Source organism: Brienomyrus brachyistius, chromosome 3 (assembly GCF_023856365.1).
Source record: "Brienomyrus brachyistius isolate T26 chromosome 3, BBRACH_0.4, whole genome shotgun sequence".
Classification (NCBI taxonomy): Eukaryota; Metazoa; Chordata; class Actinopteri; order Osteoglossiformes; family Mormyridae; genus Brienomyrus; species Brienomyrus brachyistius.
The window spans coordinates 11851168-11868268 of NC_064535.1; the positions used below are offsets into that span (position 1 = coordinate 11851168).

Consider the following 17101-nt stretch of genomic DNA (forward strand, 5'->3'; position numbering starts at 1 on the left):
TTCTTATGATCCATGCCGAAGGGACAGAACAACTGATGAGCAGTTATAGGTTAAAATTATGAGCAACTGCTGGAAGCAGCTGATTAGTAGCGGCATTTTCACAAAGGACAGCAATACAAAGGAATGGACTCACTTCTAGAATCTCCTGTTATTCAAGCTGCTACAGCAAATGTATATTCGATTCGGTCTTGTGTAAATACATACATTATCTAAGACATCAGCACTCTGCCCTCACCTAAGAAATGATACAAAGGGAAACGTATTCGGTGTGTTATCCTTCGTTTTTTTTTTTGTATTCGGATATTTTCAAATTAAATAATAGCTGAGAGAAACTGGAGACCATGCAAAAGACGACAAGTATCACAGCATCATACAACTATGTTTAATAAGATGCTTATTAGTACAGAAAAGGGGAGGGAGAGTCTGAACTACAAACTTGAAGCAGTTTTAAGCAATAGCAGCATTGAGCTCCATGTTTTAATCACAGTTGTACTGCAGCGTCAGACAAGCATAGATCCCATTCAGCAAATTTCAGTCTTCATGATAACCAGCAATCAAACCCAAAATAAATTTAAAAAACCCTTTTTCTTAAAAAGTACATTTAAAAGTAGTGGTTAGTCTAAGAAAACAACTAGTGAGTAGCTTTTTTTTGTTTTTTGTTGGTTTTGTTATTTTTTAATCATATTCCAGAGATTCAACATGATGCAAAGGTGCACCCAGACACAATGTCTACGCAGCATGGGTGAATAAACACTATCCAAATCTATTGTGACATGACATGTTTATTATAAAGAGGACTTGATGAAAATGGTCACCGTCAGCAACACTTGGCTATTCATCTGACCATAACAGTTATCCTTTAGGTTTAAGATAGCGTTTTGACAGGGTAAAAAACTTGCTTTGTAAAAACTCAAACACTTAGTGGTAGGAGTCCAACACTGGCCCAGCAACAGGGGAACTGTCAGGTTAGTAATAAATTAACTGAATGACCAGCTGTACAAATTCGTAGGAAAAGGCAAGCAAGAAAATGACACTCAGATCTGTGGGTTTCCTTTTCATTACGTGCATATTCTGGGGATGTCACAACACTTCATAACAGCATATACCGCCCCACCCACACCAGGACGGGTGTTTAGACGGCAAACCTGTGAGCGACTGAATACTAGCAAAATGTGCAAAAGCTTTCAGGACACTTTGCCCCAAGAACAGCCTATCCTTTGGATCACGGAAGATTTGGTGGGAGTTGGTATCATCAAAATATAGGGATCTCTTCTTCACTAAAATACTAGCAAACAAATGTTTCCCCTCTACCAAATTACTCAAATCTTAAAAATGCATTCATACTTAAATACAATCACACAGATGCAAAACTGACATTTTTGTGTCCAGTGGGTATCAGTCTAGGTCTACAGCCTCAACAAGTAAATGCAAAAAATATTGAAAATTTGCCATTTAGGTCAAATGTTTCCTGAGAATTATTGTGACATCCCCAGTGGCTAGCTAATGTTACTCTCTCCAGCAGGTGCAGTAGTACTCGGTCTTGCTTCCACAATATCACAACATACTGAGTGTTTTCTCCTTTCTATCATTTCCTTTTATTGCCCAATCGTTTGTTACATCGCCAATAGCTTTACATGACCAGCCATTCATAATTTTTTTGTCTTTTTGATCATAGCCACACTAATGTAAACCACATCAGCGAGTTAATACATAAAGCTTTGCATTTCAAAAATCTAGACACTTTAGTAATATTACAAAGGTTTTCCGCTTCATAAAATAAAATGAACACAACGAAAATAAACCTTTAAAGAATTAGCATCATAAAATTAATTTATTCCAAGTAAAAATACAAAATAATATTAATGACATTGACCAGATATGAAAGTCTCCCCCAGAAATAACTACATTAATGGTTGAGAAATAAGTGTGTAAAGAAAATACGAAATAAAAATGAAAAATATGTAAATATGTTTTAATCATTTTCTTTTTTAGCAAAAATCTCTAAAAATAATGAAAAATTTCTCAGTACAAAGGCTACATTACTACTGGAAGGTACTAGCACGTAGAGTAGGTAAATACACAGTAGAAAATGATCTTAGTGAATCACAATGCTTGCAATGAAAATAAATTTGCAATAAAGATTTATGCCTCTTTTTCTTGTTTTTTCTTTTTTACAAACAGTACAAACAGTATTGCACATTACAACAAAGAATCAAGGTTTGTTAGCCTTAAAAACAAGAAAAGAAAAGAAAAAAATGGGACTAATTCAAGTCTTCAGTGAGTAAAGGCCACACATGACCTCATACATCTTGGGGCTTTCGATCAAGTTATAGCTGAAACACTTTGTATATCAGTTTTTAAAATAACATTCTTTTCTTCCCCACCTTCTTTTTAAGGACCCTCAAAACATCAAGTCAACAAATAAGGGTACATTGTTGTACAAAACAGAAAGGGAGGACACACTTTTAGGAAACAAAGTTCTCTTAAAAAAATAATGAACAGAAGATCTTTCACAATTCTAGTCGGCATAATAAATGATCAGTTATAAATATACAAAACAAGGGAAGTATCTTCAATTATCTTTCTCAGCACCAAATGGAGATTTTTACTTTCATGAAAAAGTTTATTTTTTTTCCCTTGGAACTCAGTATTTTCTTCAGAACTCCAAGATGTCGCTAACAATACATTGGGGGGAAATCTCTCTCATTCACTTCTCATTCTGTCCTTTGTAATGGATCTCTGATGTCACAGAAGGGAGACACGAAGGGAATTTCTTTTTGCAAATCGCATTCCTCTGTAATAAGGTAGACTCTGTACTTCGCCTAACTACAATTTTATATTAAAGTTATAAAGCTCTAACTCCTTCAGTTTTTCCAAAAATAATAAAAAGCAAATAAGCATGACAAAAATAAAATTAACCATCTGTTAAATCATTTTCTCACTGAATTAAATTAATATATATATATATATATTTATCTGAATAAACTTACTTAGAAAATATCAATTTCTCTCCTATATTTCAAAATTGAGGTATTGCAAAAGATCATGTCAGTCAGAAAGCACGCTTTTAAAAAAAAATAAATAAAAAAAAAATAAAATAAAATAGCTGACTGCTGAAAACTGTTTGGATACAAAGAGAAGTGCACGACAAGTGTCTTTTACAGAGATTGAACAAACAGAAAATTCCTGGGCTGAGAGAGAAAAAAGGCCCAGAATTCGCTTTCAGAGGGATACTAATCATTATTAGCCTTTACGGTTTCTTTTCTTTAATCCAGAATAGAAACCCCGTCTCATTTTTTGCAAAAACAAAGTAGTTCAACCAAAACACTTGCAACTAAAGGGGAAAAAAAAAAAAAAAGGGACAAGCACTGGACTGGACAATCACGACACACAGAAACAGGATATGACGCGTACATTAACTGCGGAGTTGTAGCAACCTGTCGGATTGTCCACAGAACTGCTAAAAACCAGTGTAACTAACTCTTTCCACCCCCAGAGGGTCCCGAACCCAAGCTTCTCATCTTGTCCTAAACAACCTACGTTCAGCAGCCAATGTGTTTTTGTGTTTTTTTTTTTTTTTAATACCCTGCACTCCCAATAACGCACCCCGTTGTCGTATACCCCAACCTTCTCAAAGAAAAGAGGGGGTGGGGTGGGGGGGGGGGGGGGTCCACCATTTTAGCAGGTCAAAATTGTACTTCAAGCTTTGCAGGAAAATCAGGGTTTAAACCAGCACACACACAAAGTTCTGACAACGATGGATCCCAATGTTCTCAAAGTCAAGTTGTGGGAACGTTATGTGCTGGTTAGCAATGAAACAGAGTAAAGATCACATCTCTGCTCCAGACAGTTCTTAAGCATATATATTACATTTTTTTTCTCATATTCATCATTGCTGTCATCATCATCAATGGTCTTTCTTCCAATGGATATCTTAAAAAAAATAAATGACTAGCTCATCAGATAGCATGGGGTCTAACAGACCAGACAGCTTTCGTCACGATAGTGTGTTGGTGGTTTAAGTATTATCACATGAGCTCTTTGGTCTTCGTAGACAAAATCGTAAGCGATGTCAATGGTACAGACAGCTGATTCGTGTTTATCAGACTCGAGCTCATTTTCTTTTTACCGAGTGTTTGTGTGTGTGTTTATGCATGTGTGCTTGCTTGAGTGTCTGTGTGTGTCCCCGGTGTGAGTACACTGGTTATGAAGTTTCACAGGACTTCTATGTCATACATCAACAACAGTTAAAGCGAATCACAGTTCTAGGCATACTCAGACCTAACTATATACTGTATAAAATTGCACAATTATATATGAACAATCACTGCAAAAAGTACTTCACCTATCAGATTTTTTTTTTAAAGGATATCCTACATCTAATAGATTCATAAATTATTGAGGCTGCTCTCTGGTAACGAAAATCTCTGTACTAGAGGAGTCCAGCAAACACCCCGATGGTAGTCAGCCAAATTTTATAGGTTCACTGGAGTACCTTACTAGTTCTCCATGTTGTGTCAAGTTCTCATCGTAGTCACACGCACACTAGTGTGCGTCAGTGTGTGCGTGTGCACAAGCATCTCCATTTGTGATTCATCTCTGTGGTGTGGGTAGAATAGAATAAATGGTGTGTTTTTGAAATTCTATTGCATGCAGAAAGTTGATTGAAATAAAACATTACAGCCAGGAACCGCTATTCCCATCGCTGGTTCCCTGTCTACATCCCCAAACACCCCCCCCCCCCCCCCCCCGTGGTGTTTTCGGGTGCCCCTTTCATGCTATCCTGTCATCGTCAGCAGCATGTGTTGTCTGTAATTTGCCCCCCCCCCCTCCCCCAGACACCCTAGCCTGAAAAGTACTATGGTATAAGTAAATACCATGGATTTAGCAGCAAAAGCTATTGCAGCATTACATTTACATAACACTAAAATAATAATCATAGTAATAATAAAAAATCGACCTAACCAAACAAATTAAAAGCAAAAAAAATTTGATTGAGCTTATGAGGTATTAATATTTTTTAAATAAAATCGGAGAGGGAATATAGATATGTCTTTCTAATCTGGGCGTTTTTGACCCACACTACTGATTACTGAATAATTGTTTAATTTGCTACATTGTATGCCACCTATCTTGTTATTCTTTTAAATTTATGAATTTAAATTTACCTTTGGTAATTTTTTTTCTTTTTTTTTTTTTACTAGGGGCAATATACTACAACTTCTGAAAATAAGTGCATGCTACAGTCACATAAATTATCTATATATGTATATAGACTCATATAAAAGAAAAAATATATTATTTATATATGTATATATAGTCTCATTTCGGCTGCAGCCTGATGGTGGCCTGTGGGGGAAACACAAATCCACAGAACAAAGGGAGCTGAAAAATAAATTTCTGGTTCCAAGCTGGACAAATGTGTCGGATGTGTCATTTGTGTGTGTTTTTTTTCTTTTATGCCAGAGTGCAAATATGTACAAAAACTTTATATAATTGTAGTTACCCCCTCAGAGTATAGTAGACAATGAGCTCATAATACGTTACAAAAAAAAAAAAACCCATGGTTTGTAATTATTGTTAGCTTGGGGGTTGATGGGAAGGGGTACAGCGCTGTCCTGGGGGGGAGGGGTAGTGGGGTTGTGGGTGGTGCTGGGGTCTCTGGAGGAGTCGGGTTACTTTGACTTCTCAGCTCCAGCGGAAGGACACATGACGCGGACGGTCACCCCCTTCTTTGACCAGCGGCTTGTGGAACTCACGGCCGGCCCGGGAGTGAATGCTGGCCCAGCAGTACTCACAGTAGTACTGCAGGCATGTGACGTTGGCACAGAAGAATGGGGCGAATTTGCCCCCGCAGCGAGCCCCCTGGCACTCGTCACACATCTGGTCGTCCAACACGTACGGCTTCACCTCCACCTTCGACGGAAAAGGCAGAAAATAAAGTCAGTATCTCACCCGGAACGTCTTCCCAATTTCTTGTTAGCAAAAGTCTGACACTAACATTAATTGGTACATGTCATGGACTGCAGAACACATCTGAATGGGGGGGGGGCATCATTTCAAGGCAGGACTGAGGGGCATATTCACAGAAACATGGTGTTTATGTAGTCGCATATCTGTACAATTCTGACTTATTCGGAATGATGCATGGGTATGGTCCTCCTCGGCCCCGGGGTCTATGGTACACGGCAGCAAAAGCGGCTCCATTCACACAAACGGTCTAGAATGTGTTGACTGCTACATCACAATACATGGCAATAATAATAATTTAAAAAAAAACCTTTCGGCTGCCTCTTTCATGCTACCCCTGTCACTGTCGGAAGCATGTGTTGTCTGGGCAGATTAACAGGATAGCAGGAAAGCAGACAAGCAAATGAATGTGTCTGACACTCATGTTATCACCTACTGCTCTAAACGCACATTTTTTCACAAATTACTTTCACCCAAATTGGGCCCATATGCGAGTCATTTGTCTGCCGGTAAACCCTCGCAGAAAACATACTGCCCCTGCTTTTATGATTTTAAAAGTACACAGACTTGACGAGGGGAGATGAAACACTTTACAAACAGGTTTCCCCAGGAAAAGTAAAATGGCAAAAGTAGGGAAACCATATACCCTGTTAATTTTATATTGCAGGGTAAAGGTATTAAAAATTATATTCTGCTTTTCCTTTTATAATGGACACTAAGAATGGACACTTTAGACCACTCATTCTAAAGGGAAAACCAAGTTTTGAAAAGGAATATTTAAATCATTAATATTTAATTCTTTACACTGTATGTGAAAACATACATAATGAAAAACCTTAAATCATAATCAAGCATAAAGTGTAACTGATATTAACAGCCTAAACTACCACATTTATAATACACACAGCAATGCAGCCTCAGGTAACATGTAATTTACAACCCAAATTATTTTTTTACATCAATTTTGTTATAAATGTATGAAAAGGGCATTGGTAGGCCACCAAGATGGAGGCAATGAAGACAACTGAGCATCCCAGGGTGTTGCTTAGCAACATTGTTTTCATCATGCAAATTTGTTTGGAGAGTGGAACCCTGTGTCACAGCTTCCCAAACAAACGTTACCCATTTCAAAACTAAATAACCATGTTTAGCAGGCAACATCATTACGCTGCCTTCCTAACCAGGTCAAATTACTGGCTAAAATAAAGACACAGGCAAGCTGCTCCATTCTGATGACAGCCCTAGGGAAGTGTGCACAATTTAGCCTCTGCAGATTTTGACCTCTCTGGCAGACTACCAGTCTTGGTTGGTCATGATCTGGTACATATAGAGGCTGCAAACCAAAAATAACTGAGCGTCAGCAGCCAACTCTGGAACAGTAGCATGGAAGGACTTCTATAGGAACAAGATGGCCTATAATTATCTTACCAGCATCAGTGACTTCAAATGCTTGTCAGACCTCCAACAGACTACAGCCATGATTATAGAACTAGACCCCCTCCCCCTCTCCAAACAGACTGTCAAAGTACAGGCTAGGATAAAAGGTTTGATCGAACCCCAGTGCTAGACATATAAGGTCATAGAGAGCATCATCACCCCACCCAGCAAGGGAGGGGGGGGGAACCTTTGCCCTTGCATTGTGAAAATATCCGAAATTCTTTCATATATTCCTACACAGGTCAGATTTTCTACTTTTGCCATTGAACTTAATTAATAATCAGCTAACAATTAAGTTAGCTGTTCATCTTTTTCAAATTGTGTGACTCAAAATCTAAAAGTAGTCATCTCTAACATATTAATAATGGAACATTGTTCTTTATCTCTGACCAGTGCTTCCCAAAAGGCAAAAACATCATATGCAATAGAAAATATGCTTTCCTATAGTAAGGCTGACAATACAATGTGTGAACAGACTGTCTTTGGACAGTGAAAAGGACTTATTGAAGTGAGAATCACACAAAATAACCTTGTAATGTCCCCTACCATAGATACACTTCACAGATTTGCAAGACAGACAGTATTGTAGAGCTTACTCAGTTTCAACAGTTTCTAGACTCACTATTGACATTTGAAAAAGTAAGCATGGCTTTGACTTGTGTCCCTGTGCATTTTTCTGTAATACCCAAGCACACTGGCACATCTGGGCATACTGTCAATATGTCACTCACCCGTTTGTCAATGTCATTGTGCTGGAGCTGGACGAATCGGGCGCTGATGGCGGCGATGTAGCTCTGCTGATTGGAGAAGGCCACGCGTCCGGCCCCCTTAGGGTACTTCAGCTCCGGGTCTGTGTCGATGCCAGCATAGCAGACGCCCCCGTACAGGCGATCCATGATCATTGCCAGCTCCACTAGGGTGGTTAAAGTGGGGGGGGGGGGGGGGGAGGGTGAGCATTACCACCCCATTCTCACACACACACCCCAACATTATTCAATTCCGTTCCCCACACTTTGTCACCTGCACGAAGGGGCCGGGGGACTCCACCCACAAAGATGGTCTTCCGAGGGTCTAAGGGCTGGGAGCCGTCCATAACAAAGTCGCTGTCGCTCAAGTTCCAGGGTCGGATTTGTACCTGGGAAAATGGGGAATGATGCCAACGGTGACTTCTACAGTAAGACGGCCGTTAAAATAAATATCACACACACACACACACACACACACACACACACACACAACTAATCACGTAGGCAGACAGATGAAGAGAAACTACAGAAACTTCTAGAAATGTGTATATATGGTACACAAGCATGAAACTTTATTTAAAGCAGGTTGAAAGTGAGTTTTCATGGCCCTTATTTCCTAATCCAAAAATGTATTGCTCTTGTTGTGGTAACACTTAATATACTCTAATATCACACACACAACTCATAATGATGTATCGGTCAACGATGTTCCACATATGGAAGGGTTGTCCCATAAAGATAACAGAGTTTAAAATTCCTATAATCTAGTGATGTCACAGCCATCATAACTTTGGAGCGCAACACATTACTTACATGTATGTGGTGATGTTGGTGTAAGCAAATTTACTGCACTGCTAGTTGTGGAAAAGTGTAACATATACTATTATGTAGAGTACAGAATTCTTGATAACGATAACTTGCTGGTTTATGCATTTACTATACTGTAATTTTTATCATTTAGGCTATACTATGTAGCCTAGGTGTGTAGTAGACTATACCATCAAGGTTTGTGTAAGTACACTCTTTGACATTCATATAACAACGAAATTGTCTAAGGATGCATTTCTCAGAATGTATCCCTGTGGGTAAACGACACATAACCATAAAAAGGGACTAAGAGGTTAAACAATGGACTTGAAAAATGTTTCCTGACTTTCCCTGCAGTGAAGTGAGGGAGTGTCCCTTAATGGTACCATAAACCACATCACTGTTTGCCCAGTAGAACGACTGGTACATACAAGAGGTAGAGCAGAGGTTGCACTTTAATCTAAGTTACTAGGGTGCACCGGGACTTATGATTGGCACTAAGGCCTAATTAAACACTTAGTTTGTTAATAGCTCTTCCCACTGTTTGCTAGGCCTGAGATGCACTACAAAGACCTCAAAGAATAGGGACACAAGTAGCAATGCGGTCTAATAAATTATGCTCAGACAGAGGGGCAGAGGACACAAAGGGAAGATAAACGTAAAGTTTAGACATGTTAATGGGAATAATGTAAGGCAAGACAATCCATAAATAAAAGCACACTGAGAAAACGATATGGTTTAACTCACCGGTTTGTCCTTGATAGTTGGGCTGGACACACACAGGTAGAGCTTGCCATCTTCCTCGATGCAGGCATCAATGAGGGCCTGCACAGAGGTCTCCTCTTGGAACAGCAAGAAAGCATAGCCTACAGGATGAACGAGAAGACTGTCATAGTCTCGAAACCAAGAACACCGAGATAATGAAAATCTACCAGAAGCTCCTGCACTATAATGTACATGCAATTACCCACTGCGGTAGCAAAGACCGTAATTACGCCCACGGTCTTCTAAATAAGCAAATACTTTAACCCTGGAAGGGAGCAAATTACCTCCCCAAAGTAATTAACGGCATGTTAAAAACCACTGCTCCAGTGGGTGAATACAGTGTTTGTAGCAAGTCCTTTTCTGCAACAATGAGTCTTGCCACACAATCAGAAAACCATACAATTTCTTGGTTGGTTAGCTGTGGGAGAGCCTCAGGACCAGCATGCTTGATCAGCACTGTTGTTAGAAACAAGGATGGGATCATGGGTCAAAACCCAACCCATCGAAACAACAACCACCACCTAAGGACCATGCTTCCCTCCCAGCAGCTTATCACCACCTTCTCCAACGCTTCACCCAACACAGCAGACAGGAGGCTTAAGCATTTCATGCTCCATTCTTCCGTGGTTTTTTACCTTTTCAGTCACCTTTGAATTCACATGGTTTTGGCCAGAAGTAGCGTCTTTACAGCTAACGCATTGTCTGCCATGTTATAATGCAATGAAAAACCATGGTTGTTCTTTGAGGGCTTCATGTGAGGCTTCAATCCTACAAAATGCTCCGGTAGGAACTCAAACTTGTAAGGAGGTCATAAAAAGCCTGAGCCACAGCTAATTTCCCCAGTTCTACAAATGAAACCTACCAGCATACACACATGGGCACCATTTTCATTAGATCCCATCTGTTCATGTCCCAGGTAATCAATTTCAAATTGTAGACAAACAATGATGCTTTTTACCAACACCACTTAAGAATTTTCATTCTTCCGGTTAATTATGCCAATACATTGTGGTCTAACACCTACACATTTATGGGGAAAAAAGCTGAACTCCCAACACTCTTGTCAACCCCATTGTAAGTGAGAAAAACTGCCCCGTGCCATAGCAATGGAAAGGTATACAGAACTGTTGCTACAGCAGCTCCTGTTGGCCATATCTGCCGACTACCCATGAGTGTAGCAGAAGTGTAGGGAATAGGGACACAGAAAAGCAACGTGTGTGTCCACTATCAGAGTTTTCAGGCTCTTGTCACACCAGTCTGCAGTAGTTGGGAAACAACCCGTTCAAAGCCCATTATAAAAGTATGTCACTGTATGATACAAACACCCAGGGCAGCATGATAACCTCACACTTCCCATTCAATGCATTAACTATACCAATGAGTTGGCAAGTATTCAGTTCCCTATTATGCCGCGAGAATAAAGCATCATCTTAAATCATGGAACAACAACAATGGGATTGAATGACGATGACGAGATACTGGAATACAAAGGATATTGAGTCAGAGTGTATTGGTGAGAAGCTTGAGCTGTGGCCCAGTGAATGTGCTGTTTGTTTTGTTGCATTCTATTCAAGGTCTCTAAAATCAATATTCACGCCATTGTCCCTGATTATTATACAATAGTGTGTGCTGCTCTTATCACAAATCATCTATGGAGAGCAAAGACCCCCTTATAACAAACCAAAACTGCAGATTTAAATCTTTCCCTAGAACAGATGTGCAAGACCTGCACACCCAACTCAAGGGGTCAACTAAGATAACCAATGGATGCATTGGCAACACAGAATCAGTGGAGTCCAAGAGAGCAAACAGCACAGGTATCAATAGTAAAAGTCATGCATCAGCAGGTCACTTTTGAGGGAAAACTACATAAAATACTACTCTGCCTTTTGGAAAAATCTATCTGACATTTACGGGAGATTTCTTTCCCCAAAAGCTTTGCAACTATCTAGACATACCTAGCACCTAAAATCACTTGGATTACAATAAATGGCCCTCAAGAAATATAAACCATGTATTCAAAATTAACATTCTTAATCCTTTATAAAATGTTACTAGAATTACTAGACCATGTATGTTTATTCAATATCATCAATATCAAAAAAAAATCATGTAGGGTATTATTGGAGACAACCTATTGTTAGAAATTAATCACCCGATGAAACAGTTACAGTTAAGAACCAGAAATTAATGGAAAATCAGAAACAAACCTTTGAAATTTTGGTTTAAAATAAAAATTTGTAGACTAGTCTCACACAATGCTACCATCTCTGTGACAGGTCTGACTGTCTTGATACTACTAGGTTCCGGTTTCTAATGACTTAAAGGAACAATGGGCGCAATGGGATACAATATTATGGACTAGACCAAATTTCTACTACCCAGTGCAATGTTTGCCAACCTTGCCAAGTCACTACGCACAAATATAATTACAACTTTGGACACCTGCTTACAGACTGCTTATTTAACAACAAAGTTGTGGTGCTCATTGTGTATTGGGCCACAAGCTGAAGAATTACTTTTCACAGCCAGTTTGTGTTTAGTACTTCTATACTCCTCTCATGGGCAACCCAACGGTAAATGTCAATGGAAGGGCTACATACACTGCTAAGTTTAACATCCACAATGTCCAGATACACACAAACTGTCAGCACAGCTGCGCCTCAAGGCTTCAAGTGTCCAAGATCCAATAACCATAGTCAATAAAAGATTTAGCACAGGGCCTATGCCTAATGAGGTGCCATTTGTGTGTGGGCACTGGGAATATAACATTCTTTCATGAAGCGGAGCAGCCCACAGGTGCAAAGAGACCAGCAGTGATGCATCAAATCAGGTAACTGAGAAACAAAACACATTTGTTTAAAAAATTACAGGTACCTGTTACTACCTGATCTACACTGCAGGATGTAGTTCTTAATAATGCACAGCCAGCAGCCAAAGACAAAAATTGCACATGCACAGATAAAAATGACTTCCTTTTTCCAATAACTGAATAATATAAGCTTGCCTTTGAATTATTACAAATCTCATTCATACCCATTTCAACCCAGACGGCAGATGACATTAATTTGCAGCTCTTCTCATATCAGAATTTAACTTTTCAATGTCGGTTCATATTCAGATCTTTGGTAACAAATGCAATACCAGCACACTTGACAGAAAAACTAGATCTTGCAACCAAACTGCTACAAGTCAGAACTTCAAGTCTTGGTGCTTGTAACAGTCCAACTTAGCTTTGAGGGTATCTAGTGTTCCTTCAAATTAATGTAGTTTAATGAGGCTGTAATGTTCTGTAACAATATATAGACACAGTAACAATGCTAAAAACAGATGAAATGTGTTCACTGGGGTTGTGAATTTTGGAGGTCAAGAACGAGCTTCCAGCCGAAATAGATCACAAACACAAAGCTCAGAACAGAATTGGCAGCATGCTTTAATGCCAGGCTTTTTGCCCGTTTTCAGGACCTGAACAGGTTACTGGTCATTTTTCCTGAATCAGGTTGTAGCATCACAACTATCCAGATTCAGCATATGGGGAAAAGGGGCCGGGAGAAACACAAACAGCTATATGCTGTTACCCACCGCCAAACCTTACCAGATTACTGACACAGATTTCTGAACAGAGCAAAAATACTTTTTGAAAAAACATTTGCATTCAACTGCTAAAATATACTGTTAAGAATGTAACAGCAACCTTCACAACCTATAGAAAACAAATGGTTAAGGTTTAACCTGTAAGTAATAGATCAACAAAATTAATTTTAACATCCCTTACTATTATATTGAATGACTAGTCTGCAACTTATTGCGCTGCAACCAAAGTCCAAAAAAAGCACTATATTACATTCCATGTATATTTCATCTCATGGATGAGCCTAGGGTTTGGTTGTAATACTGCCGTTTTTAACTACCATAATGTTAAAAACTAATTGTACCAATACACGGAAGACTCATTTATAAACGCAGGAAGATATCACACCTCCCCTTTCCCAAAACAACCACCCAGACTCTAAACAAATCCTGCAATAAACCACCTACTTACGTGTTACTCCCAAATTCAATTACAGAGTGGAAAACTTTTAAATAACTCCTGTTCCATACAGCTGCTTGCTCTTAATGTGTGTCATGGAGCTGAATTGGGGCAGGTAGCCCCATTGTGGACCAAAATGTGTGTGTGTGTCGGGGGGGGGGGGGCTAGCTGATTGCATGAGGCGTTGTGCCCAGAAGATGATCCTAGTCTAAAGAGGGTCTGGCTGGGACTTGGCCCCCATGCCATCTACAGCACCCACACCGAGTCCCGCTGGGCCCTCCTCCGAGGGACAGAAATAACTAGGAACATTCGGTGCCTTAGCTCCAGCAAATTAGCCAGGAACACACAAGCAACTTGGAGTGCATTTCTCCAGCGAGCAGCCAGTCGGTGCAAGTCGTGGCTTGGAGTAAAGGCAGATCACCGGGCTGGGGATGCACAGGCATGCAAGCACATGCACAGGGGACCCAGCCCAGCCTGCCATCGTAGGGATGCTGTATGGGATAGCTGGACCAAAACTCTGCCAGACCCTCACATGGATACCCACAGCTTACCTTCTTCTATGGTTTATTTCTCTGGATTCACTAAATATATCCTCAAAAAGGTTAGCATGCACCTTGATGAATGCACACCCAGTGCCAAAAGACATAAATCAACACAAAAGCATTCATACCAACTGACCTCATACAAAACTAAATGCTGCAAATCTGAGAATTGCATTATTTCTAAAATGAGAGAAAAGGGCCCAATTGAGACACATTAGGCAGCAGTATTGCTACAGTGCAACATGCACTGAATTACAGCATATTGTGCCTTCTCCTATGCCAAGCTAGTAAACCAAATTACATACAGTGCGTTGGGTGTCCTCTCTATAGATTTGCGGGTAACCTCACTAGTCACTTGTAAAAGGGTGCCATAGTTTTCTTGGGAGTGTCAAATAAATAAAAAAAAGGCAAGGAACTGGCCAAGTTTCACTCCTCGCCAGATGCAGCATATTACCATCTGCTAGAAGAATCCCAGCTATTTCCCAGCCCCAGTTTTAATAGTTGCTTTATTATGGCAAACAGTGCTGCCGTTTTGAGGGAAAAACGAAATGACACAAGTACCCGGAAAGGCCAGCAACTGGGTTCACCTGCCTAAGATGAAGAGCCCCTGACAGGCCTGGGGCAGCCTGAGGTGCCAGTGCAGGGGCTGCATGGCAGCAACTCAGCAGGCAGACTGGCTGGTTCGCACCAGGTTTATTATCGTTACCGAAAACAAAAACTAAAAACTTTACAATACTGCTTCCAATAAACCTTAAAAAAAATGCTTCTTTACCATTTTTAAATATGATTTTGGCTAAAGTAAAGATTTATTTAGCTTTACCATTAATGCCTGAAACACGATTTGTTTATTTTGAGGACATTACTATATAATGTGCATGTATATTCATGCAGAATTCTCTGAAGAGCGGACACGTGCAACAGCTCTACAACTGTCAGTCTCTTAAAAATAAAATGACTTTAAATGATGCTAAAATAATATTAAACTAAAACGGAAATAACTTCAAAATAAAAAGGAACAAAACTAAATGAAAACTAAGTAAAACTAAACTAGTTTTCAAATGAAAATATAAGAAATATCAAAACAGTCGTGGTTTGCGTATTAATATGCGTTTATCTCGAGGCTGCTGGGTGCTGGTAAGAAAACGCTATGTGGAGACAATCAAATATCTTTAAAAACACTCCTTGTTAGACATGAGCCATCCTTCTTTCCCCTTTTGTGGTCGACGGTAGCTTATTCACCAGAAAAATTATCAGAAACACTTGAAGCATAAAATGCGATGCATTTTTATACATGCTGCGCAAATAGGTTGCCATGGCAGCAGCCATGACTAAATCCTTCACACAGATGGGTAAATACATGTATGGCATTCTGCATCCATGTATCCACTTAGGATATAAATAAAATGCGCCATTCTGCTGGTGCATGCACACACACACATGCACGCATACAGGTATGCAGAGAGACAGCGCAGTGTGTTGTCAACGCAGCCTGGTCCAGGCCCGTACGTGTTTGTGCAGTGTGCCGCATAAACAGCCTGGATGGCGGACACTGAAAGGCATCATTATTCCAGCAGGTAATTACCTTTGGGTGGGAAGTAGGACTTGCTTTCAGCTTTATGTGGCCAGTCCACCACAAGATGTCCGTAGCGCCGGAAACTGTTGGTGATTTCATCTGCAGACACAGAAAATAGTACAAGGTCCACTTTATCCACTTAAAAACGATGAGGTCATTGTCTGCGCAATCCTGGTAAGGGCAACCGTCATGGTCAAGAACTATTATTACTGGTTTTATTTAGCGAATGAGTGTAGATTCACCAATTAGAAACGCTTCTGCACATCAACAGGACAATGAATGCATGGAGTCAACTACAAAAGCAACAAATTTTTGAGGCCACACACTAATGTGGTATTAACTTTACTTAATTACATAAAACATTTCTTCTGAGTTAGGTTATCATATTCCTCTTTTTTAATTTAGGCTGTCCAAATCACTGTGCTGCTAAGAGTGGCTAAGACAGAGAACCTGTTTTGGCAGTAGTGCATAATAGATTTTCCATCACAGACTAAAACGGCAACTACGAAACTACGAATACCCAAAAATCATAATTATATTTCATTGAGCAAGTAAAAAAAAACTCCAGATCTCATTAACCGACCACTCTAACTGACCGTATTATTTTGTACTTCACATTAGACAACAAAAGCTCTAACAAGTACTCACACCAAGCCATGAGCTTCTTGGCTAAACAGATCGAGCATTATTTTCCCTAGCTACCATTCTAAGACTACAAGACAGTTTGAACTATGAAGGACTTGATATATTTAGCCTGTCATTTATGAGATAGATAAGGTTCTAAGTAACTCAGAAAGTCAGAGACTAAGATTTCAGGGGATGTGATTAAACCTGTAAAGAATTTCTTTTTTTAAGTGTAAGCTTCAAGGAAACTAGCCCCCATTCCTGAAGGTGCAGCCATCTACCCCATAGCACAGTCATTCTGAAATGGTGTGAGGAAACAGCACCGTTTGTCTAGTGCTAACAATCGAAAGGCCCAGGACTGCGACACAGACTAAGCACTCAGGTCACAGAAAAAGCAGTTATCGTCAAAAGAAAAGCAATTCTGCAATAGGGCGGGCAGCAGAAGTTTGAACAATTGATCTGAAATTGGTCTTGAAGAGCCTAAACATAACTAAAGATGGGACATTTTAGGATTATATTTGAATATATGAAATAAACCTGAAGCACTAGATGAGGTCATTTACTATCCTAAATATTAACAAATATATCACATCCAATGACCTTGGCT

The 17101-nt window shown here is 39.7% G+C and overlaps 1 protein-coding gene across 15 annotated transcripts in view; it reads right to left on the bottom strand.

Moving 5' to 3' along the window:
* Positions 1 to 368: 368 nt before the first annotated feature.
* The window catches only part of cpeb3 (cytoplasmic polyadenylation element binding protein 3), a 41965-nt gene continuing 25232 nt past the window's right edge, over positions 369 to 17101 (bottom strand). For all 15 annotated transcript variants that reach the window (XM_049006611.1, XM_049006605.1, XM_049006604.1 and 12 more), the window contains 5 exons: positions 15880 to 15969; positions 9708 to 9826; positions 8428 to 8542; positions 8139 to 8320; positions 369 to 5916 (listed from right to left, as the gene is read on the bottom strand). In XM_049006611.1, coding sequence (XP_048862568.1) covers positions 5689 to 5916; positions 8139 to 8320; positions 8428 to 8542; positions 9708 to 9826; positions 15880 to 15969 — 734 coding nt within the window. In that variant the 3' untranslated portion in view covers positions 369 to 5688. The remainder of the gene's footprint in view (positions 5917 to 8138; positions 8321 to 8427; positions 8543 to 9707; positions 9827 to 15879; positions 15970 to 17101) is intronic.